The sequence below is a fragment of the Melospiza melodia genome, chromosome 20 (assembly GCF_035770615.1).
Source record: "Melospiza melodia melodia isolate bMelMel2 chromosome 20, bMelMel2.pri, whole genome shotgun sequence".
NCBI lineage: Eukaryota > Metazoa > Chordata > Aves > Passeriformes > Passerellidae > Melospiza > Melospiza melodia.
In genome coordinates this window covers 13,689,468-13,715,786 of record NC_086213.1, presented here as the reverse complement: position 1 = coordinate 13,715,786, position 26,319 = coordinate 13,689,468, and the positions used below count along the sequence as shown (strand labels likewise).

Here is a 26,319-nt window from a genome sequence, read left to right as displayed (position 1 = left end):
TTCCACTTTAACTCTAACCAATCCCAAATGATCCAAAGCTTCCCAAGCAAGCAGCAGGGAGCTGCACAGGCAATCAGAGCATTCCTGAGATGCTGCAGCATAAAAAGCCTCACCTGAAATGGATCCCAGGAGGACACTGCTTTTTATGTGTTTGTAGACATACTCATAGCTTTGAGATTTGAGAGGTGATCCTGTAGACAGGATAGTGTGGAGTGTTTGCAGATTGTGTGTTTCACCTTAAAGAGGAGGAAAGCAGCACAGGTTAAGGCAGAATTTCTCCAAGTGTTTGGAACTGTTTGTCACTACAATCCAGAATAATTACATAAAGGGCTGTGACAAGACAGGGAGCCAGAACCAGGAGAGGAAAGGTAGGAGGGAGGACAGAAGGGATTCACCAGCTTTTTGAGGCTTACATGGTTTTAAATTTTTCTCTTCTAGCACAGCCAGCCACTTTGCACCCGTTCCAAGGATGGTGATCCTAGAGGGAAGAGAAGTTTACATGCTTTGCATATTTAAATATGCTAAGATTCTAAAGACCTGCAATTCCCACTGCAGTGAGCAGAGGCTGTTACACACTCTGTACGTGGATTAGACAAACAATGCAGCCTCTCAGAGCTTTCCAAGTGCAAGGCACATCCTTTTGAACTATCAAAATCAGTCAGATCAAATGTCATCTCTGCAGCTTTGAAACTTTTAACTCTATCTTTAAATATTAAGCAAAGCCTTCCCATCTCCCAGAGACATTCACTTACATTTACAGGAATTTGTAACTGCAGAACACTCCAAAGACATCACAAAATGTTATCATGTTTACTTTATTAATGGGCCATAATTTTCCAAGAGTGCCTTGGTACAGGGAAACTTTGCCATTTCAAGGCACAGTTTGACAAAAAATTGCTCTGGGACAGCAACCAGACATTTTCTGGTGAAACCTGTTTAGTTCTCAGTGGTGAAAGCCTGAGCTGCCCATGCCTAAATGAACAGGAAATTTGGCCCAACTGAACAATTCCCTCCTGCCCTTTAAAAGGGTATTTTGAGCTCCTCAATACAATAGAATTAAAACCTGGTTTCTGCTGATTCCTTTTACATTACAACCATAAACTCACTCAAGAAAATGCAGAGCTAGGTGAGGATAAGGGACACAGCACAGAGCATGGGCAGGACCAACACCAGCAGAGCTGGAATAAGATCCTGCTGGGCTGGGCTCTCCTCCAAAGGCAGGGTGGGAGGTAGGACACTGTTCCAGGCAAGGAGAAGGGGATATTTCAGTGCTGCCCAAAGGGGGCCTCTCTCTTTGCCATGCTGGTGGAGGACTCCCCTCAGGTCGGAACAGGCTCCTTGCACAAACACAGCAGGGCACAGAGCAATTTGCCAGGCACATGGGAAGGGCACACAGAACGGTTTGGCCTGGAAGGAACCCTAGAGATCATCCAGTTCCAGCCCCTGCCATGGGCAGGGAACCTTCCAGCATGAGAGCCCCAGCCCAGAGCCCCTCAGCTCCCCTCTGTGCCAATCCTATGAACTATTTTTACTCTTGTGTAACATCTCACTTTCCTTCCATGCCTCAAACCAGTGCTTATTTTACATTAGAATACAAAATGCTTCTCTATTTTAAGCTCTTTGACACTTCCTCTACAGCACATGTAGAGCCAAATCTCCCTTTATTTCCTCCCAAATGCTACATAAGTGCCTTTAGTCACCACCCCCCAACTCCAGTCACTAATGGCTGTCCACTTGAGTCATTCCTGCCACGCAGGATGAGATATCCCCATGATCCCCTCAGAATATGCTCTCTGAAGGAAACTGTGCTGCATCTTCAGAGGAGAAGGTAATCTTCACATGTTGGAGCCTTTTTTTTTAACATATGAGTGAGCTGGGAACAGACTGCATGATGAAGTAGCACCCAGATGGCCACCGCTTTTAGCGCCAGATTACAAAAGTGAGACATGCAGACACATTTATCTTCACTTGCTCTTGGCATGTGGAGACAATGCTTAAAAATAAGCTGGGCTCTTTCTCGATTCTCATTTTTTTGCCTGTTGTTCCACTAGGGTTTCTTTGGGGGGTGAAGCATGGTTGAAGTTTGTGGGTTTCTTTTGTGCTTTTTACTGGAAGCATTTGGACTTGGCATTAAGCTTCAGTTATAATGGCCAGAGACAAAATGTCAGTCTTTAAATATTACATGTCACAAAAGACAGTGAAGTTTAAATTATTAATGATGCAGAGTCAGAAAGTGACTCTTTTGTCATCCACTTTCCACCACAAACAATTTTAATTATCAATTAAGAATGACACTCATTTTACTGATCATAAAATTCACATTTACTCCTTATGTGCAGCTGGCAAAATAGGAAAGTAACAAAATAAATTTTAAAAAATCCAAGTTTAACAAAGTGTACAAAGCTAAATGGAATCACGGGGTTTTAGAGGTGTTTATCTGCTACCTGCCATTTCTCTAAGCTTCAAGAAAGGGTGCTTTGAGCATTTTCAGGCACAAAAAATGGCAAAAAACAATTACTGAACAGCTTATCAGTATGAATTAGGCATTATAGGTTAAAAAGCAAAATATGAAAATATAAGCAGCCCTGCTGAGCCTTTCCAGTCAATTTATGTCTTTAAGTCAAAGTTCTATATTAAAATCTTAGGTTGAGCTGCTTGAAAAAAGAGTAAAAGAGTTCTTATTTACTAAGTTCTGAGTGTGCTGAGAAATTACTCTTCAGATTGCTCCCAATTACTGCCTTTTGAAAAGGCTGCTCTTGAAAACTATTGAACCAAAAGTCTTTGTTTGCCTGGAATTCTAATACCTGACTCCAATTTGAAACAATCAGCTCTTTGTCTCTCCCCCTCTCTCAGAAAATGTTTTAGTACAAATTTTCAAAAGCAGTTCCACCCAGGGCTGAGCCCAAAGACAAACTGTGCCATGCTGTGCACGAGCTCCTGCCCAAGGGAGCAGCACCTTCAGGGAGGCTGCCTGGGGCAGGGTGACAGGGTGACAGTGCCACCAGCCTGTATTTAACCCTGGATACATACCCCAGTCTGTCAGTCAGGTCCCAGAGCACGTTTGGGGAAGGAACTAGAGGAGATCCATCATACAGCACCACTGAAGCTCCTGTAGCAAGGGCAGACACCAGCCAGTTCCACATCATCCAGCCAGTCTGCAGGAGAGAAGGAACCCCCATGAGCTGGTGCCTGTCAGCTGGCACAGGAGCTGCACCAGCTCCACAAGGATGCAGATCCTGGCAGAAGCTGCACCCAAGCCCCATCCTGCCCTCATGCAGGAGGTGCCACCTTCCCCTCCACTCCCCTGCCTGGATTTCTCCTGCTGTTAAACCCACAGCAGTGGTTTTGTCAGATCACATCAGCACTAAGCTGAAGCTCTGCTCATCCTCTCACCTGCCCCAGCTGCCTGTTCTGATGGATGTTGATCCAAGTGATCCCTACAAACACCTAATGAGCTGGGGATCCCATGGCTCCCTGCACACACAGCTTCACAGCAGAGGCAGGACAAGGCAGAGACAAGGCAATTACCATGATCCCTCCATGGAGGCTCTGCCAGCTGACTAGTCATGTTAGAGTTCACAGGGGAACTCATGAGGAAACACATCAGCCTTCTCAGACTGCTACAGTCACACCAGGCTTAGCAACCACTCTGCTTGATCACAGCATTAGAAATAACCCCCCCACCACATAGGTGAGGTTTATCCCCTTTCCTTTATCAAGCTTGGAGCTGGGCAGCTTCTCTCCTCACAAACAAAACAGACATAAATTCTTGTCTTGAGTATGACCTAGCCCTGCAGGAAGGTGGAATCTGATTTGCAGGTGATATTGATGAGGCAGCTTGATCAATAAACCTAAGACTAGAAATCAATCCATTTTCCTCAGCAGTTAGGTCAGAAACATTTAACATGGGTTTGACCTTTCATCAGAAAGGTCCCTGCTGCGTTTTATCATTTCACCTGATTTTCTTTTCTAAACTCAGACAGGACAATCCCTTGTAGTAAAACAATTTAACACGCAAAGAAGTGTACTTGTGGATTTGTATGACAAGTTGTCCCATCTTTACAGGAAAAAGATGTTCCAGTGTTTCTAAAAATGCCCTAAGCCCCACTTGCCGTTGTGTAGTACATAATCACATCACTGCTGCTCATGTTGCCATGAAGAATGTGCTCCTTCAGGTGCTGGATGAGGGTACCCTGCAAAAACAAAGGAAAATACCAGATCACATCAATGAAAAACAAAACTCTGACAGCACATTAAGACTTAAAAAACACTAACAGTCAATAGCTTGCAGGATGTACTCCAGGATTAAAGCAAGCATTCCCTTCAACTCCAACTGAAGTAAATCCCAGGCCTATCTAACAGCAGCAGCAATTGCATTCTCCATTTTCTCACATAACTCTTCAGCCTCTCTCATTAGACCTCAGCAATTCCCACTGCACATCACTGTTAATCCATGGAATAAACAACTCCCTTCCCTCCCAGCTGCACACAGCCATCAGTGCAGAGTGCTCCATGCAGACCCTCATTTGAACAGCAGGCCTGCAGCAGCCAGCCTTTGCAAGAGGAGCCCTTGGACAGCTTCATTTTCAGTGAATTTGGGCAATGGGAGGAGTGGAGGACTGAGAGCTGCCATAAACTGCAGCAGCTGCTGAACATTAGCACCATGTGTCCAAATTATCTTATCTATTAACATCTGGGAGACAAAAGACCTGACAGCACAGATCTCTTGTAAACACTGGAGTGACTAGAAATGTGAAATGTCTCACTGCTCAGAGCATCAATATTAATAATCTTCTGAAATGCATTATTTCCTTTAGTTGGAAATGCTGCTAAACCACTTCCCTGATCGTCATTAAAGCACAACTTGCTAGGATAAATAAATTTACAGACTACTTCATTAAGTCACTTCACTGCAGTGACAAATTAATGTAGCCAATGTTAAAATAAAAAATGTTTTTTTCATTTATGCAAGGAGTCACAGTGAAACTATTAAGAGTCTCATAAGCATGAAACAAGATTTACACTGAAAGAAAACAGATTACAGATAAACATTCAAAATGAAAAAGGAGAGTCATAAAACTGGCACATGCTTCGGGAGAAAAAGCAGAAAACATTAAATAAAAATAAAGGAGTAAATCTTATTTTCACTTCACTGCTCAAAGGCAGCAGGTCTGAATTCACCTACTGCTGCTGCAACAGCCTCAGCTGTCACAACGCTGCCATCTAGCTACAGCTGCCCTCTCCTACAGCTGAAAACCACCCCAAAGTCGGGATTTGGAAACACTGTGTCGATCTGTATTGGAAAGGTTGCCAAAAGAATTGCAGGTGTTTACATAATTACTGCATTTATAAAGGAAAGCTCATTGTTCCTGCAGGAGATTCTGAAAGAGCCGCACAAAAGATCAAAATTAAAAGTTATATTCAATTCAGATAAATACTGGTTTTCTTTCTCCTTCATTTAGTCTTTGCTACTTCACAGCTTGGAACCAAAAGCGGATTTTTGAGAATGGTTTTAGGTGTAGGCTATGAACAATTTCCCTGCAAAACCTGGGGAGGCTACCTCTCAGGCTGTGGGAGAAGGCAGAGCTGCCCTAAACTCAGCCCAAAACGCTCTCTTGAGTTAATTTATGGGATTCATTTATTTACAGGACTTTTACAACCCTGAGCATTTATCACTTCACAGCAGATCTGGCAGCTGATAAAACTCCCTGGTGTCCTGCTGTGAATTTAAACTCCTGGGGCCAGGCCAGGCTGGGGAGGGGCTGAACATCTGGAGAGTGAGCCCAGCTGTGCAGAGCCCCAGCAGGGCAGGAGGGGCAGGGCTGGGCACTGCCACACTGGGGAGGTGCTGAACATCTGGAGAGTGAGCCCAGCTGTGCAGAGCCCCAGCAGGGCAGGAGGGGCAGGGCTGGGCACTGCCACACTCCTGGGCTGGGCTCTGGGCCCCAAACAGCCCCTGAGGGATCTGCCTGCAGCTGCACAGGGATATGCAGGGCTGCACAGCTTTAAACATAAGCCTTGCGAGTCCTTGAGATGCACAGATGTGAACTGAAGAGGATTCTAGCTCTAAATTCTCTCCTTTGATAGCTGGGAGCAGGGAATTACTGCAAAGGGGCCTGGTAGGAACGAGGCAAGAAGAAACACCAATGTTTTTAGGACTAAATAATAACATTACTAATGTTGTTCTGCAGCACACCCAACTGGCCAAAACCACACAGCTTTGCTTCCAGGATCAAAAAGAAAGCCTACTCCTCTGAGCCACCATTTTTATATCATCTCCCATGCCCTGGCTTCATTTTCTTTATTTATGGATGTCATTTCACTGTGTAGCAAGAAAACAGAGCAGAAACTTACTGCAGAATTAGAGAAACTGGGTTGTGAATTTAAACTAAGCTGCCTGTTGGCATCTAAAATCAGTACAGTAACAAACCAGCATTGGAGCATACTATAAATAAGCAATAACTGAAATGTCTTCACCAAAATGTCATCTCTTCTTGCTGTTTTCACTACCAGAAACACATTTGGTTTAAACTAAAGCTGGAAAATAAAACAAAGACAGTAGGCTAATTCTGCTTTTTTTTTAAATCAAATCAATGCAAATCATCCTATTAATTCCAGTGGAAACAAGATTAAGCCTAGAACAAACAGACAAAGCCAATCAAGTGTGTAAAAGACATCTAAGAATTTATTTGCATGGACTTTGTGTAGGCCCTATTCAAACACTGAGGTCCCTAGTTCAACAATTTGCTTTTCAGCCAGAGGTGCTAGCACCACAAAAAAAAAAAAAAAAGAAAAGAAATAATTCTGCACAACTACAGAGCTGCTCAGTGGAAACAATCATCACAAACAATAGATCTTACTCATCCATCCACCCAGCAAGGATGAGTAGTCTGGACCTAAACTCTAAGGTAGCTCTGCACATGATTCAGCTGGAGAGCAGAGGCATGATTCAGGACAAGCTAACAGGTAATATGGGAAAAGAAAGAACTTTGCAAGAGAAAACTCCCATTTTTTAATCTACAGCTATTTTTCATCTCTACTGTTTATCAGCCATCACTGAACAAAACACCTGTCCTCTTTTTACTAATCCACCTCTGCAAGTGTTTACCCAGTGTAAAGCCAGCACAGCTTCAAAACAGCTGTCAAGCTTCAAAACCCACCTTTCTTCTTCCCAAACACTGGGTTTGTGTCCCAAAGGGCCCACTTGGTACTGCCTGCTATGATCTCCTGCTGATTGGTAACACAGAGCAGAGTGTTTACAGCAGCAGGGCATTTGTCTGGGGGCAAATCCTCCAGTCCCTGCCATCAAAGGGAGGCAAGAACAGCCACACTGGGGCACAGCATCAAAGGATCCTGCCCTCAGGCCACCCAGCCCTGCAGGAGGCTCCCCCTGACTTGCAGAGCAAACAGCACAAATGGGGGACTGGCTAAAAGCTGTGCAGTTCCACTTACACACACTCTGCACAACACACCCTGCCTGCCCTAAATGGGGAAAACCTGCCTCCTATCAAGGATTATAGCAGAATTAAAGTTTCAACAATTGCTGCAATCACTTCCTCTATTTTTAGAGCTTTGGAACATCAACAGCAAGTGGAAAGCACCTGAGCAAGGGTCATTCTGGCACCAATATCAGATATTATCTTTATAATATCTGATTATTATACACAGGCCACTGCCTCAAGCAGTTTCCATGCAATGCAAAAACCACACTCAACGAGATCCCAACTTTTTGGCTTACCCTCCCCTTAAAGTACTATGAGGATGACATACTCTAAACTGATAAACATGAACCAGTGTTCAAGGTAAAAAATGATCCAGGTAATAAAAACTGCAAGCTCCCTATGGGCCTCAAGCTAACCATGTCCAAAAATCAGTTGCAAACACCCAATTGAAATTCTTTGACTTTTCTTCTTCACATATCAGTCAGGCCACTTCCACTGGTGCTTTTGTGAGTGACACTTGCTCCCAGGACACACCTGGAATCTGACAGGTCTCCACACTGATTTCTAAACCAAGGTATTTACTGTCCTTACCAACCCACACTTGCTTTCAAATAGCCACTAACAAATAAAAAGCTTCACTGTCAAGTTACTGAAAAACCACCAGCAATCAATTCTTCCTTAAAGTATATCAGAGTGATGCTGTTAAAGGCAAAATGTAGGGCAAGCAGCAAAGCTCCAGGAGGGAGGACATACCCCTGCTGAGTGAACCATGCACTTTGGTGCCCCTGTGGTGCCTGAGGAATACATGATGAACAGAGGATGGCTGAAAGGCAGCTGCTCAAACTCCAGCTGGGGAGCCTGGTCTCCTTTCCCAGTGGCAAGGAAGTCTTCTAAAAAGACACTGCATAAGAAGGAGGGGGAAAAAAAAAACATTTCAAAACTTTCTGAAAGCATGACCTCAGGCCATGTGTAAGATCACCTCTGTACCCAGCAGTGCTCCCATTACCTGTTTGGAATCTTAGAAATATCTATGGTTTCTCTTGAGGACACATATGGAATCACCACCACTTTCTTTAGGTCTGGAAGCCCTGCAAGAAGGAAGAAAATTATTTCTTACATTCAGTTACATAAGCAAAGGTCTGTTCTGCCTGATTGAATCATAGTGTAATGCACCAAGTAAGAGAAGTAATTCTAATGCACTGAGTATTGAAACCCCAGAGGACTGGATTGTTACCCAAGATATAATTTCCTCAATGCTGCCAGCCTTTTATGTGCAAAGCTGCAAGCCTTAGTGCTGTAATACCTCCCCATTTATCTTCAGCAGCACTTTGCTTAAAAACACCATCATCAGCCCCTGCTCCCACTGCTGGCTAATTCCTGATGATCTATTAAAGTTAAGCAAGCAGAAGAATGCCAAAATTACAGAAAAGACCATTCAGCTTTTACCCAAATCTGTTCTGAAAGCCTCAGTGGCCACTGTGACGCTGCAAAGAAGGAAGAACAGCAACGAGCAGTGGCAGGGCAGGCTCTGAGTGCTCACAGAGCAGATGGGATGCAGTGAAATACCTTTTACCACCCTCAGCAGCTTTTCCAAGTGGTTGTGCTCTTTGCCATTGTATATGACAGCTTCAACAGAGAAGATGAGCTTGGGCTGAATTTGGGAAAATCTGTCCAGCACACCCTAGGGATAAAGAGAAAAGTGGGTTAAAAAATGAAATTAACTGCTAGAGTAGGAAACTTCAGTGGGAGCTAAATGCAAATTTCAAAACAAGCAAGGAATAAGGACAGGAATTAACAGCAGAGTTGTTAAATGACTGGCTGCTTGTCCTTCACTCACACAAGATCTCTGAAGCACAACAGGTTTGTAACAATCCATTTCATGACCCCCAACCAGATCACAATGATAAAACCCCCACGGATCACTTAGGGAAGGGCCAAGCCCACAAAGTCCTAAACAGCTAAAAAATCACCTTGCAGGTCAGATTAGACTCATGTGAAGGGGAGAAGGAGCGGTGATGTGGGCAGAATTGGGCACCTGGTGCTCATGAAGGTGCCCAGGACTCCTGAAGGTGCAGCAGGAGCCCCAGGTGCCCCGGCTGCTCTGACAGGGGGACAAACACCATCCTGGGCGAGAGGGGCCCCCACATGAACTGGCAGCTTTGTTCTGCCACCTCTAACAAAAGAAACCTCACCACTGGTTTTTTAGCAAAATAAATTGATGTTGAACACACACAGACTACCAACAAAAGATACCACAGCTCCTTTAGTATCTCTGCAGCACAACGCATTCAAATGCTAAGTTTTCAGGTGTCTCCTCCAGCTTCCACAGTGTTCAGTAATTTACCACAGCTATCATCCCATTTGAGATTAAAACCCTTCTGGCATTTACTGTTTTCCATGTACACTGCATGCAGCAGCCTATCAGAAATGGATCTTTTTGTATTCAACAGCAAGAAGCAAATCCTTTCAATAAAAGCTCTCAGCACACTGATGTTCAAACCTCTCTAGCTCCATTACTTGAAGCATTAAGAAGTACAAGATTACACAATACTGTAAAATTGTCAGCAAGTCTTCAAGAACAATCTCCTAAATCATGTTGCAGAAATCAGACTTGAGTCATCTGCTTATTCTTCCCAGCATTCTTTATTTTTCTGTTTTCTATTTTGCCCTCTACATTGCAGCCAAAATGAGAAACAAATTATTACCAAATCTGAAGATGAAAGCAAAAACATCACGATCAACTCATCTCTGTTCAACTCCTTTCCAAGCTGAGCTGCTCAGCATTGCAAAGAAATCTGCTGCAAATGGACAGGAGTTCTGTCCTGACAATCCCTCCATGCCACAGGAAAGCACAGGTAAGGGATATGGCTAATTATAAATGTATTACCTGAGAATGTCCCTTACCAGCTTTCCTTCCTATCAAACATGTATTTCCTTTTCCTTGTTCACATTATAAGAAAATACAGTGACAATGCACTGACATTCAAATTTCCCAATTACTTTAAAAAAAAAGCACCAGAATCTGTTCTGGTGACAGAAGAAATTTTCAAGAAGCCCCTGGTGTGTTACCTAACAAACTCAGAAATGGAGATTTATAGTTAATACATTACAGTTACTCTCTAAGGGAGTATGAAGTCAGATTTCCTGCTTTTCTGGTAAATTCTCTGCCTCCTCCTTTGCTCCATTTCTCAGGAGCAGACCAAGCAGCCACACTTGTGCTGTGTGCATTTGTACACGTGTGCAGGGCACACACATCCATTTCCATCATGCCTGGTGTTTAAAAATTCAGACCAATGAGCACTAAGGGGACTCTAAAGAGAAGAATCAAATCTGAAGAGAAGTGTGAATCAGAAGAGAGATGGCTCCAGCTCTCAGGGTCCTAGCAAAGCTGCTAACACACCCAGTCAGATTCATTAGCACTGGCAGCACCAAACCCCACGGGGCAGCCTGCTCTGCCACAAAGGCAACACAAACAGATGGAACACGGAATTGCTACACCGCAACTCCAACCCAACCAGATGGCTCAGCAAGGAATTCCTTCCACAAAAAGCTCAGGTGCAGCAGACATGGCTCATTCTATTCCAGTTCAGTCCAAAAAATTCTGCAGGGCCCCCAAATGGAGCTGCACTGAGCTCACCAAAGGCTGAACTTACAAATGCAACCATTTCTCATGCCCAGGCCAGCACTTTGCCATTAATTGATGGGAATGGGTAACAGGGAGCAGAGAGATGAAGCAGCAGCTGCCAAGAGTGCTGAGGTGCGTGGGAGGCAGCTCAGTGGTGCTCTGACAGCAACTTCCTCAAGGCTGGAAGCCTTTGGAGGGATGGCATTCAGAGCCTGCAGTGTGTAGGCAGCTCTGAGGAGTGACATTTCTGAGCTGCACAAAACACATACATGCAATTGGACTTCAGATGTTGGAAATGCTACACTATTCCCCCAAGCACAAAAAAAATCTTTGTGTATATTAACAGGAATGATGCAACTTCACAAAAAGAGGAATAGCTTTTGCTCAGGGTGGAAGGCAATGTCTCTGAGGGCCTCTGCTGATCTCCTTCATGATTTTAGGATTTGAATTCATGCCAACACACGCTGCCAAAGGAAAATAAATTATATTGATGGCACTGCAGCTCCAAGGCCAAGTTCCATTAAAAAGCTATCACAAAAAACTAAAAGCTGGGCACTGAAAACAACAGCACACCAACATGGCCAGAAAACACACCAGCCCTTTGTAATGCAAGCAAAGTGAGCAATCTTCCCCCAGATAAGAGATCGAATCACATTGCACCAAACACTCCATACCATCATTTTCTGAGCAAGCAGAAAATATTTGTAGAACAGATTGATCATTACATGCTGTAATGATTTTTAATCATTTTTTTTCCCAATTATACACCCCCAAGTGTAAGAACATGGAATGCTGCTGCCCTCTAGTGCTAATCCAGGAATGATTATTCCATACATTTCCCAGACACTGGGGTTAAACACTGAAATTGAGGGGTTTATCTAAAAACATTGTTCTTTGCACTGTGCAATTCAAAACCACTACACTTTCCACATGTAAACTTTTAGATAGAAGAAAGGTTTAATACCCCCCTTAGAAGTTTAGATGCATTGTTGATGTGTGCAAAAAACTTTCCAAAAGAAGCAGAATACATTAATACATTCCCAAAGTTTCTAGGGCACATCTGTTTGGACATCATAACTTCACACAGAGCATTTATTTCTACACTAAAAAGAGCTAATCAGGTCAGTGAGATTAGTATGAAACTCCTCACTGTTGGCAAATAAAGCCTTGTGGAACAGACCCACCAGGGTGGTGCTGAGCTCACCCTGACAGGAGGCAAAGGACGGGACTACCTGGGCAAAGAACCTGGAGTGTGGAAATTGGAGTGAGGCTGCCTGGGGCAGGGTTTGGGAAGAAGAGCCAAGCTCAGATAACTCTGCTGCTCATTTGCACATTTAATATGATAAAAGCTCACCAAGACCATGGAGTGAATGTGAAAATATCCCAACAGTGAGCGGCTAAAGCCACTCAAATCACCCAGATCAGCAGTGACACTGACAGCAGCAGGAGAAGCTCTGAGTGCTGGGCTGTGCCAGGAGGTGGCAGCAAGGCTGAAGGGACAGAAGCCATCTGCCACCTGAATTCATCATCCCCACGTTGGTGTGGGGCTCAGCAAGGCTGCTCTGCACAGGCTCTGGGCTACTCACGTTAATGCCAAAGTCTGGGGAGGTGGAGCTCCAGATGGCACCGATGCTCGCGGCTGCCAGCATTGCCTCCACTGCGTGGATGCTGTTGGGCAAGTAACCTAGGGCAGAGGGGAATGGTTAGAGTGGAACAGCACTAAAAATATATATATAATAGATACAGTGAACAGGCTTTAAAAATCAAAAATCTAGACTGAAGCACCCTTTGAAGTTTTCCACACAATCAATGTTGTACCTTGAAGCCAAATCAGTTACACAAAGAATTAGTAATAAATTCATTTGCAGAACAATTTGTATCTGGGTTTTTATCTCAATATTACTCCCAATTTACAAGTGTTCCTGCTTGATTACTAAGCCTTGCAGAATAAGAGGGCAGCACAGGGAAAAGAGTAACTGGGAGAGAAAATCAGTGCATTGGTTAGGGTACACAGAGACTGAGAACACAGCAGCATGCAGGGCACAGAACAAGTCTGCAGGAGCAGACATCAGAGAAAGAACCAGTATCTGTAAGGAAAGATTATAAATAGCTCAAGAGCAGAGATTCAGCTTCACAAAGCTAAACGCTGGCTGGTAGACACTGCCAGAATCTTAAACACAAACAAGCAAAACCAGTGTCTCAGCTGATAAGGGAGTAACAGAGTGGGGCAAGCCCTGGAACATTCCCACACAAATGTGGCTCTTCAGGTTTCTCTCATTAGCCCGCAGCAAGATTTCAAGATTTAAATTCAATTTATCACGGCATACAGAATAAATTGATGTCAGGAAAGTCAGATTTTAGTTTCAGTGAGCTCAGTTTGAGCAACTCTCCAGAGGGGGCTGGTGCCCAAGTCTGACTGCACTGCTCAGAATCCAGCCCACAAATGGAAAAGTGCAACTGGAATTCACAAACTACACTGAGATGGGTCAAAGACCTGGAGTTTCAGATCACCTTTCTTAAGCAACCAAAAAGATGCCTAAGTACTTTAAAAAAAGCACAGGATGGGCCTAATTGCAGTACTCTGACACGTAATTAGAATTTCACATTTGAAAGCTGAAGTTAAATGGCAATAAAAATGCTTTCCAACCTGTTCAACGGCAGAGGTGGGCACTGAGATCTCAGGCTGCAGGTGCACCACAAGGATCTACAGCCAGCAAACACTCAGCAGTACAAACTTCTCAAAGAAGGATGTTTATGGATGTACATTTCAGGACAGGAACTCAGATCTTAACAGCAATTTCTGCTATGTTTAATATTACAGTTAGGGGGTACCAAGATGGATTTTTGTGAGGTTTTTCTACATTGATTGAAAAAAATCCACCCTTTTTCAACTTTGTAAAAAGTGAATTTTAAGACTTAAACAGAGATTGAAAAATCAGTTTCTTAACCAGCAGTGCCACTGCAGTTACTGAGAGCTGCTGTGCTTTTGGGAGCAGTAACTTTTAAAACAGCATTATGACTTAAGCCAAACAATTTCTGGAAAACACACAACTGTGAACAAAAGCTTCATGCCATGCTAAGGTATAAATTGCTCCCTAGAACTGCCTACAGCTTATAGTGGTTTGTTCAGTGAAGTTCTTCAGCACATAAATGCAGCAAAAGCTCATGCCCATAAAAGCATTATTTATTTTGCTATTTTCCCCTTGGGGTCAAGGCTTATACAAGGCACAGGACCCCAAAATCTCAGTGACGTTTCTTGTAAGACAAATATTCCTCCCTAAATAATTTGAAATCTATGAACCAGAACAGACCAAAACGTCATTTTGGTGTGACAAAAGCAGTTCTTTAACTGATGCCAAATATTTCCACTGAGCAGTTCTTGGATGGGATCACCAGGGGGCCAGAGGGCAAGGAAAACAGAGATCTCTGCCTGTGCTTTGCAGCAGCTGTTCCTTTGCCACAAGCTTCACTTCTGTTCTAAGCAATTCTCCTTCTCACCTCTCCACACAAAAGCCTTCAAGGCAAGATCACAGCTCTCTGCTGATTATTGTGAGGCAGACAATGAAATCATTGCTCTCATCTCTCAGCTGGCTTGGAGTGTGGTTGAGTGTTGGAGGATGCCAGCCAGAAGTGCCCAAAGGTACAAACCATGCTCAGCAACTGACTCTGCATTTCTGTGCCCTCACCTGATCCCAGAGCCCTGCTGCTCTCTGGGCTCTCACAGATTCATCCCAACTCCACCACAGATAAAAATATGGGTCTGTTCTGGCTGGAGATGCTCCAAACACAGCAGAGGAAGAACTGCTCCTTTTCTCTCAACAGCTAAATGACAAACTACTTCTAAATGACACACTACTTCTCTAGTATAGATTAATACTAGATTCTCATTTAGAAGTAAAGTTAATTTTTTCTTCCTGCCACATCTGAGATTTTCCAGCTGATCACAACAACTCCATGCATGAAAAGCTCCCTGCATTTGTCTGTGCCCCTGGAGATACCACACACCCCTCAGGGTCTAAAACTGAAAAAATAGGAATGTTGCAGACAAAGAGGATGAAAAAAGCAACTTCATCTGGATTAGCATCAGAGCAGTGACCACTGTACAAACAGCTCTGTATTATAGAGGAATAATGGTGCTGCTGGTTTAAATATTTATCATGTTTGCTCACATATTTAACTAGGGCCTCCATGTTCCCTGATATAATATTTCAGTTAAGGATCAAAGCTAGGGTTTGTCAGCATGGGGAAGGCTACAGAAAGTATTTCTCTATCTCTGAATCTTTCCTTACCCCTTTCTTGAACCTTCTGTTACCAGAAAGAAAAGGCTCTTCCTCCTTTGGGTGAACTGGAAAGCAACTGAATAAAGGGCTCAAAACTCAGGAGCTGGGAACTCATCAAGCAGGAATATCAGAGTATTACACACAAGGGTTCCAGCAGCACTCCTCCTGACTGAGAAAAATGTATAGTCTCCATAAAAACAGAGAAATGAAAGCTTTACCTGACATAAAACCTGTGAAATCTCTAAGCAGGACAAGCAGCATTTTAAAAACACTGTCTGGATTTTTTTAAGAGGCACTTACAGCCTGATCTGCTCAGGACTAAGTGCCTCAGCATTTTCTGTCAGTTGCTATTTGCTTAATCTAGCACACACCAAGATTACTCGTACATGTGTTCATCTACACTGCAGCACCTTACCAAGAGAATTGGTAAAAACTGTAGTCCAAAAATTGGATAGAATTATGCTGAAAACTATGGCAAAAGTCTGATTTCTCAGAGTGCTGAGAACACATTTGTGCAAGCACCTAATGCCTTCATCAAGTTTAATAAAAGTTTCCTCTTGGAAAAACAGGCACCCAAACATCCAGTTTTGGGCATGGAGAAAAAAAAAAAAACAATTGAACTGGGACCCTGCATCAAAGGTTTTGTCTGAGCCTTGAAAGAATACACCAGGAAGAAGGAAAATAGGGAGCAGCAACTGCAGTATCTTCTCAATGTCTTCTATTACTGAACTACACCAGCTCTTAAACTGCACAGAATTGAGACCAGACTCCTATTTTCCCTTTTCAGCATTTCCTGCTCCTGCAGGACCTTCAAGTGGCCACCCTGCCCAACATGACAGTGGCCTGAAACCATCAGCACCCTGTAATCTCCTTACAAAGCTTTAAAACCCACGTAAGCAGCAGGGCTAATGCAGTTGCTATAGATAAAATAGCAGCTTTAGACAATGTAACTCAATATTTGTTGAGGATGTTTTTGTGTGGAGAAGATCAGATTGTTTCCAACTGCTGACTTGTAACAGAGGAAAGCTGGCTACAAGGATGGAGCAGAAGCAACCCAGAGAAGAGAAATATCCTCCCAGTTGTGTTTTGCTCTTCTTCTAGTCATTATCATTTGCCAGATGGCCACTGGGAGACCAGGAGCACCTCACATGTGGATCTGGGAGCTTGCAGTGGGTATTCCATGCCTCTTCCAACTGTTCAAGCATCATTGACAGCACTGCAAGACATCTTCAGAGGAAGAACTATGTTTCACAACACATCTGCTTCAATTATGTTCACTGTTAAGTGCTCTCAGTGAAGGAAAGGGAAGACTGGAATGAAATGAAGCTGAAAAAAAGTGCTGACACCAGAGCCTGTCCACCCACACTCAGCCACCTCCAGCTCCAACGTGCTATTACTGTCATGATGCAAGCAGAAATTGCACTGAACAAACCAGGGGGGATGTTAAGCGTAATGAGAAGTTAAAGCAGCCTTGTCTTAGAGGCAGCAAAGCGTGGAGATGAAACTCACAGGAAAACAACAGTAAGAGTCATGTGTAATTCACACAGCTCAGATTTGAAGAGAAAGTGTCAACAAAGGGTGTCAGAACCTGACAGGCTGACTGCATGTTAGGCAGCTGTAATGAAGTTCGTAGAGTAGCTCCTTTCCATTTAAAACCTGATTTTTCAGAAGCAGCAGAAGCATGCCCTGTGTTACTACAATGAAACAGCAAGAACTGCCTTTCCCTCTGCCATCTGCTCTAAGTTTTGGGACAAATTACATCCCTGTGGATTCTGGCAAGTTCTGGAGAGCCTGATTTTTGATACTACAAGTGGGTGTAGGACTCCAGCTTCCCCACCCAACACTTAATGGCTCTTGCCCAACTCAGTTTGGGAAGCTTCAGCCTCTGACTGAAGTGTTACATTTGAGCTCTTCCAGTGACTGCCAATATCCTCTGGGATAGCAAAGAAATTGAGACCCTCATAGAAGTACCTAAAGTGACTTTATTAATACTTGACAAATACTATCAACTATGCTTTTTAATTTAAATGAGAGGTAAGCCAGCCACCAAAACAAAAAATCAAAACTCAGCCAGCCTGCAGTGCTAAACAAGACAGTCATTAACTAAAAGGAACTGTCAGTAAAATTATAATAGCATTATTAGCAGCACAGGCTACAGCTGTATTTCAAGATCACATTTTCTCTCCAGCTGCTGAGTACATTTTCCCTGGTGCTGCTGAAGAAATGAACAGATATGACAGCATTAAAGTTGAAAATTGAGATAAAATCCAAGCATCTTCATTCAGACAAACCTTCTCAACTTCACTGTATGGCTCATACCTAATTAAGGATTTAGCTCTAATTCCATGTTAAAAACCAAGCCACCAGCTGTGATAATTTCATGTTTCCAGTTACAGAGCATACTCAAACCATATGCAAGAAATGAGCTCTACTAGAGGAGATTTACATTTCCAGGTCATAGCTGTGGGTTTAAAATTCAGTTTTCAAGACACACGTTCAAGTTTGCAGTATGCAGAAAACAAACCAGAGTTTCATCACTGTGGGTTTGCATCATGTAAGAATTTACACACACTTCTTTAGGATAATGGCCAAGTGTTGCTGAAAGAACATGGGATTCACAATGACACAAACCCCAGAACTGCCAGGTAGGAGCCAAGGAGCTTCAAGGATATTGCAGCTCTGACCTGCACTACACTGACAAATTAATGAGTATCAGAGCACACAAAATAGAGGTGAAGCAGCTCAGCTGGGAGATCAAACCCAGCAGTTTAGAAACCAATGGAACTCCTTTCCAAGCCTGGACTGCACACTGGACAAGCTGTTCACAGCACAAAAACCTGTTTGTACAGAAAACCACACATGACAGTCTCTTGACAGGAAACACTGCTGCAGAAGATGTGGAGAGCTGCTGAAAGCATCTCAGGGTTTAACTCATCTCTGCACTGGTGACTTGAGGAGCTCCTGCCCAGCAGCTGCTCACTGTCCCCACTCTGGGGGCAGGACAGGCTCTCCAGACCCGCAGCTCCCTGAGCACTGGGGCCACAGGCTCAGGAACTGCCAGTGGCACCAGGACAAACAGCCCTGGACCAGCATTTCCCTGACTGCCCCACATCAATCTGCCAGACCTTGTGACTCGGGGCTCAGCCACAGGCACAGCTTCCATCTCCTCTGCTTCCACAGAGTGTTTCTGGAGCAGACCTTGGTGAATGAAGCATTTTCCTTCCCCCTTCAGTGCTAGAGAACCCACAGGCTAGTCCAGGTTCCTTCCCTCTAGAAATGCATTTCTTACAAATGTAAATACAGCAGCACAAGAGCCTTTTCTTTACAATGTTTATTGACATTTTCTGTGAAACACTATTGCACAGGCATGTTTCTGTAACTCTCACTACTCACATGCACATTTCAAAAAAAATTCCACCTCCTGTCCCTTAAGAAAATTACTCACCCACAACTCTGTCTCCTACTTTTACTCCCATCTTCCTCATGGCTGCAGCATACAAAGCTACAGCTTGTCTCAGTTCTTCAAAAGTAACTTTGAGGATTTCTTCTTTGCCTTCCCCTAAGGAAAGAAAAGTAAAGCAATCACTCAGAAATCAGGCATTGCAATGTGAGTCTAGCACAAACAACCAATCCTAGTACAAAGCAATTCTAAGAAAACAGCTTCCACTAAATATTTATAATTTTGTTTATGAAGTTACTCTTAAGCTGCACCAAAAGCTCTTCTTTTTAATGGGAAACAAGTATTAATCAGTGGTGTTTGCTCAGTAGGTATGAGGGCATTCCTAAAGATAAACACCTCTGCAGAAACACAAACTATTCCCTGGAGAAATGTGTGCTCTCAAGGCAGATTCATGGTAAATAGATTGCACTCACCAAGGCTAATTTTCACCATAAGAACCTCATTTTCCCTTTTTGCTCAGTTTTCTCATCAGGTCTAGGAAGCAGCACAAGCTCAAGTTAAGGTTTTATTACAGCAAGTCAGTGACTAGAAAATCATGCACATCCAGGCCTGACTTTTGCTGTGCTTTTGGAACATCTGCCTCTGCCAATGTAGCACAAAGCAAACAAACTAAACTGGACTCAACTCCCCCCTGAAAGGATCTGCAGGGTGTTTTCCCCATTGTACTGAATGTCAGGTGTTACATAAGCCCTTAATAAATCACTCGTGAAACAAAACAAACAAACCTAAACGTTATGAAAGCAAAAATCTGTCACCTTGAAGTCCCTTCCTGCACCTCCTCAGCGTGCCCTATTGCTGCCCTATTTCCACCACCCAGCCCTTGCCATCAAGAACACACACCAAGGATGGCACAGGAGAGGTGAGCTGCACTCCCTGCTCCTTTCACAACAGCTGCCCTCAGCAGGGAATGGCATTTTTCACTCTTTGGCCTTCTCAGACCTTCACAGCAGTAACTCTGGACTCGCACAGAGCAAGGGAGCAGCTCGTGATGCAGAACAGCCCAAGTCCCTGCTCCATGTGGTTCATACACTGAGCAGGGACTGCCAGCAGAGCCTGGGCTCCCACAGGGCAACAGGAAATGAGAACTGATCTTTCTCCATGATTAAAGCCCCAGGAGAGGGGAATCACAAAAAAGACTCACCATGGGAGCCAGGGACAAGTGAAACTGTTTAGGAAAGTTATATTTACACTCCTATGCCCTGTGCCATCCCCAGTGAGCACAAACCTGAGCCAGAGCCCCCAGCCACCACTGTGACCTAGCAGCAGGGAGTTACCAAGAAATACCCTGACTTAAGAGGCCTTAAGAAGATTAAACACAGCAGAAGGTCACAAAAGAGATGCAGGTGGAATTCTGCTCACCACAGAGGAGCCAACTGCTCATTCCAGCATTCATACAATGATCAACTAGGAAATAGTTCTGCTCCTTTTGCTGTCACCACCTGTGATTATGTGACAAAGCAATTTCTGATACACCTCATGACTTCCTAACAAAAAGGCCTACAGGACAATAACCACATGTCAAATCAAGCAATTATGACAAATGTGAAATAACACTTCAAATACCGAGTGATGTTAAACACAGCATGACCTCCACTACCTCTAATAAAACTTCATTTAGCTTGGACAGGATTTTCCAGATCTAGATTCCCAAAGCTGTTTTGCTGGGGTTTTTTGCAGAGCTGTATCACAGACTGTGCAGTGTCACTGACTTTATCACCCTTTTTTCTCTCCTCATCCAAACCAGTTTATTTCCACGTTTCATCAGAGCTGTTTCATCAGGCCTAGCCCTGTGAGCAGCAGAGAAACACAAGGCATTGATGTTCCTTACTTGCTGCATACAGTGCAATCTTGTCATTGTCCTTGTGCTTCAGCAGATTCTCTGCATAGTTCAGGCGGCTGCCCTTGAACCACTCGGGGATCTCTGCGATGCTTTTGGATGTATCCACCACCTGAAAGAGACACACCATCACTCCTGGCAGCTCAGACAAAACTGCATTTTCACAGCACTGTACACAAGTCAGCTCAGCAGTTCCAAGCTCTTTGCAGACCCTGTTAGGCAAGAATCACTTCTCCCAGCTCACAGATGGCAAACAGACACTGATCCTGTAATTAGAGGCCTGGAAAGTTTAATTATTTGTCAACTGTCACATGCAAACACGTCATTACAACAAAACCAGGGAAAATTCCCTGCTGACAGTCCTACCTTTGCACCAGCCTTTAACACACAAGTAAAACAAACCACTGTGACTACACCCAGAGCAGGAGATGCACACAGAGCTCAGGGACACTGGGGGTTTGCCCCTGGGAACCCACATCTGAACTGTGCCAGGCCTTCCTGCCCCCTTGTTTGGGGACTGTGAGCATCCCCCCTGCCCCACCAACAGCAGGAGCTCACACAATGGGAATTCAAAATAATTCATTGTACAGTCAAATGTAACTGAAGAGTTCCAGCTTTTTATCCAAGTTCTCAATTTCTGAGAATTAACAGGATCCAACAACATAATAAACCTGTATTAACTCCCCACTTAGGACTAAGACATGCGAGGAACTGAAAAATGCAATGAAAAATAATAAAATATATAGTCAGCTGAAATAACTTCCCCCATCCTGAACTAATTAAGCCTCAAAGTATTAAACCCCCTCATAAATCACAGGTAAGGCTAACTTTAATAACACTGAGCCCCTTAGCATTAGCCCAAGGTCTAAATTCTTCCCAAAATGGCCCTCTGCTTCTGATTCAGCTGCTCAGCAGCACATTTCTTTGGAAATCTTTAAATAGAAACTTTATTTTACAGCTGTGTTTTTGAAAGCTTCAGTTTGTACCCTCAGGTTCTCTCTCATGGATTGCACATACATTACAGGAACAGCATTCCTCCAGCCCAAGTGAAAGGCTCTTCTGAAAGCCAAGCAAGCCCCAAAATACATCCCACTCCAGCAAACCCAAAGGTTTTTGCTTTGAGAGCAGTGTATGTATTACTGGAGGCAATCTTAAAATTAACTTTTAAGTTAAAACTCATGTTGAAGTGCACTGCTGCATTATTTTATTTCAAATGTATTTTCTAAAAAACAGAGCTCAGATTTCTCTGCTCCTAACAATTGGCACGAACTGAGTTATAACATCTACATCAACTCAGGCTGCACAAATGATTTTTATACTAACACACATTACTGCAGCAATTAGAAGGTGCTCTTGAAACTGACTCATTTCTGGCTTTCTCAGCTTGAAGAAAAGTGAGCAGAATGTTTCCAACGTTTTCCAGGACAAGATCCAAAATAACTGTGTTTTTCTGAAGTGGCAGCAATCCTTCACAGAGTTTCTAGGAGCTGCACTAGCACAGGGAGCTGGAGTCACAGCCAGTATTGGCACAGGTAACACCAGTGAGTCCCAGTTAAGCTCAGTCTTTGGTGCTCTGTGAGATGAACAACTGATCCCTCCCTGAGAGCCCCCGCACAGCACCAACAGGAGTCAGGAGCTGCTCATTCAGACACGTCCTTCATTCACAAGCAGCTGCCTGGAGCGACATTGCCAGCAAGTGACAAAGCCCTGCCAGCACAGCTCTGCACACTGAATTCCTCTGCTCATGTCACAGGTGACACAGATGTCACTCAGAACCTTCACAAGGATTAAATAAAATCCTGGCTGCTTTTACTCTGTGTACACAAGGTTTTATTGTTTTTCTTAGGATGACCTGCGGAAGTAGAGGCCATTTCACTGCTTGGGAACAAAAGAGTCAACTCTGTTTCATTAAAAATTTTAGTCACCTCAAAACAATGTTTACTTCCAGCACACAGCCAGGATCAAGCTGTAAAACTTCAAACTTTTCATCCTTCTAGGTAGCAAAGACCAGCTCAGCTACTCTGACAGTTGCCAGAGTTTGAGTTAGCATCTACAGAAAATGTTAAGTGTTGATAAGGCTCAGACTACACACCCCAAGGCAGGCTAGCTCTTACACTCTTGCTGCATTCTCTCTTCTGAAGGGTGCACCACAGTAAATGAGACAGCTGAGCACACAGCCCCATGGCAGGAAGAACCACTTGATCTACCCTATCAGTACAGAAATCAATAAAACGGGAAAAGCCAAAAGAAACTTGCCAGTCCCCTCTGCAGGACTGCCAGTACTGAGGGCTCTGGAAGAGAGGGACTCCAGGCATTAAGACAAGTCCAGTCCTCCCTACTAAAGGCCAGGAAGGTTCCACTGCATCAAGCTGTTCTAGTAATCAGCCCAACATCTCCCTCAGATGGAGAAGCACAGAGGGATATTGATATCCTACACCAGGGCTAGGCAAGGGCTCCACTGGCAAGAGCTGCAGAGTCACCTTTGTTCCACAGGAGCTCTGTGGCACTGCCTGGCGTTCCACCCGTGCCTGTGTCCAACCACCACCATTTCCCCAGAGATATTCCAAGCCTGCACCTGACTGCAGAGCCTCCACAACCAGTTCTACAAAGCCAGAGTGTAACACTTGTGCTTATCAGGTAAGCTGACTCAGGGAAGGCAAACATGGACTTGACCGAATGCCAGCACGTACAAAACCAGGATGATATTCCCTAAGGCAGAGCACTGGCAGACTCCCCACAAGCAGTCAGGAATGACAAGGTGTGCAAGAGCACAAGGACACAGCAGAACTGTTTAGGACAACAAAACTCGAGGGTTTCACTGCCCTAAAGTGTGCCAGCAACAGAACACCACCATCCACCACACCAGGAAAGCCAGGACTGGGCTGATTCCTTGTATGACTCCCCAGAGTTCTAAGAAGAGGTCAAAAGGCTGATTGTAACATCAGTTTATTTCCCCTTTGTGCTGCACTTGCTGCGAGATAAGCACTGAACTTACCTCATCGTAGAGGCGAGAGCAGATGATGTTACTGAACTTCCAGAATTCTGCCCAGAAGTCTGAGTAGGACTCCACTGACCACTGGTATAATTCATCATAGTTGGCTGGAAGCAACAGATATGTGTCAGCATTATGAGAGAATCACAGGGATCCACACAAACTACACTTAGGGAAAACCCAGATAAAGAAATTTGTGGCTAAAACAATTAGGAAGATAAATGTGACCCCAGAGCGGATCACACTGCTCAAAGCAAGTGGCTACAGAACCAACAGGGTCTGCCTGGACACCTGAACAGATGGCAGCACTTCAGCTGAGTGCCACGAGCCATTTGCCACCACAGAGCCAGCGACCTTTCCTAATAACTCCCTGCAATACCTGCACACTGCCCTCCCATCAGTGCAACTGGAGATTAAACAAGGCCTGCCTGTTGACACTTCCTATCTATCAACAGGACACTTTCACACAGCAAGAGATAAACAAGGCTTCCTGACAAGGGACGTTTGCTGTAAGGTCCCAGATGGGGCCAAAGGGCTCTGATAGCTCAGGGACACAGAGATTAGAGGCACTCTTTATCCAACTGTGGCATCACAGCAAGCACGGCTGATTTTCAGTGAGTATGAGCTCTGACAGACTGCAGCTCTCCTTTTCATGCTGAAACAGCATGGATGAAGTCAAACAAGAGGTTTATTAACTAAACATTAACACCATGGTCTGGCATTAAAAACATGCAAATAAGCAGTTTAAGTCCTACCTGACTGTGAGACACCTGAAGTAACCTGAAGCATCCACAGCAAACCCCCCCAGTTCAAACTGAATGCTGAAAATTAGTGTAAAGCAGCTCTAGTATGAATAACTGAAGCCAATTCTCACTGCAAGCTTGGAAGTGACATTTCCCCATCATGTCCACAATATCTGAAGCTGTGCCAGCAACCAATTAAATCTTTCTGCCATCAGTGACAGTAAGTTTCCTGCTCTGCCAACTGTTCCCTATCTGATGCTTTCAGCTAAACCATTCAAAGGCATTTCACCAATTATCTCTGGGTTTTCAGCCTGTTAACCAGCCAATTGCTGCAAAAGTGAACTCTGCAATCCCTTTTCTAGAAGGAGGGCATCTTCCAGCTTTTTAAAAGAAAAATATTCAAAACAATCTCTGCACTGTTACTCACACTTGGCCAGTGCTTAACTGCTTCCCTACACAGTCTGTCCTTTCCACATCTTATTCCCACATCAATCCTTTCCATCACAGTGAGATTATCCTCACGGAATTATTGATAGACAAGGCAAAGGCTCTTCTATGTGATGCAGATTTTATCCACACATTGGCAAAATCCCAGCCTCTACACACCCTTTTTACACCCCAAAGTTACTCATCACTATCCCCTACTCCACACTTCAGCTGCACAGAGATAAGACTTGACACAAGAAGAATTCAAGTTTCCATCTCCTTCAAAACCCAGTTGTACCATCTGCTCCAAATCATTTGATACGTGCAAGAAGCTGCAGGTCACTACTAATTTGGTTTCCTACAGCACAAACAGTTTGTTCTGGTTTGTCTATACAGTTTGTTCCAAATAAGCTGCAGCATGCAAGTCCTTCAGGGCACAGGCCTGTTACTCAGCAATCAAACTGATTTTTGTGACTGCATTTCCAGGGCCCAGCAGAGGCATTGTCTGGGGTCTATATTGCCCTCAGCTCTCCTCAGAGTCCGCTTCTTAATGCTGGAGAGCATCCATTCTTTGTTGTGAATAGCACTCATGCCAACAAGCACCAGTGCAAGCCTAATGGAAGCTGACAAAGGTTTCTAAATATACACAGGCATCCACCTTCCAACAGAGAAAGCCACTTCCAAGTGGGATGACAAGAGCTCTGGTTGTTCCAGCCATAAACACAGGCAGCCCATCTGAAACTACATTTGCTCTTGATTGTCCGTGCACCACTTACATCATTCCACTCAGGAGCTGCCTAAAACCCTGAATTAATGGCTTCCCATCCAGCAGGAGGGTTAGGATACTACACACCTGGATTCCAATGGGAAAGCACCACAACCAAAACAATGACCTGGCTCACCCACACAGTAACAAAGTTAAGGAAGTGCTTCCCAGACATGAACTGCCAGAAGCACTATTGACACTGCTCCCACTCCAGAACGTGCCTGCTCACACCACTGACACTATAATAGACTGACAAACTTCCAAACCACCTACCAAAACTACTCCTTTCAGCCCACATCAGACAAATGACTACAGGAAAGCTACACAAGAAACTGACATAGGCCCCAAATATCTAGGGAGAATGACATAAAACTGACTAGTTGGAACTGAAGGGTTTGATATCCACATGTACTGAAAATGACACAGCCCATTGATGCACCTGAGCCCCCAGAGCCAGCACCACTGACTCCTGAGAGCCCAGCGGCACCGAAATCTACAGGCAGCACTTAAGGAAAAAACAACCCTGAATTGGAAACACCTCTGCACATCAAACCCCTGCCCAAAGCAGGTCTCATTTCAGCACAACAGGTTGTTTCCAAGTCAAAAAACCACACAGGTATATCTGAACAAGCACAAAGCAGGGATGGCAGTTCAAGAGTAGTGGAAGATGCATAGCAACTTCCACCTCTGAACAAGCTTGTGTATCACCATTCACCTCCCTACTCACCATTCACTTCCCAGCATACCT

At 44.1% G+C, this 26,319-nt stretch overlaps 1 protein-coding gene across 1 annotated transcript in view; it reads right to left on the bottom strand.

Moving 5' to 3' along the window:
- AACS (acetoacetyl-CoA synthetase) overlaps positions 1–26,319 on the bottom strand; it is a 36,378-nt gene that overhangs the window by 9,360 nt on the left and 699 nt on the right. Inside the window, exons 2-12 of the mRNA XM_063173202.1 lie at positions 23,640–23,743; positions 20,636–20,756; positions 18,793–18,906; positions 12,654–12,751; positions 9,009–9,123; positions 8,449–8,530; positions 8,196–8,343; positions 4,113–4,193; positions 3,031–3,155; positions 414–478; positions 114–236 (exon numbers count right to left, since the gene is read on the bottom strand). Coding sequence (XP_063029272.1) covers positions 114–236; positions 414–478; positions 3,031–3,155; positions 4,113–4,193; positions 8,196–8,343; positions 8,449–8,530; positions 9,009–9,123; positions 12,654–12,751; positions 18,793–18,906; positions 20,636–20,756; positions 23,640–23,743 — 1,176 coding nt within the window. The remainder of the gene's footprint in view (positions 1–113; positions 237–413; positions 479–3,030; positions 3,156–4,112; positions 4,194–8,195; positions 8,344–8,448; positions 8,531–9,008; positions 9,124–12,653; positions 12,752–18,792; positions 18,907–20,635; positions 20,757–23,639; positions 23,744–26,319) is intronic.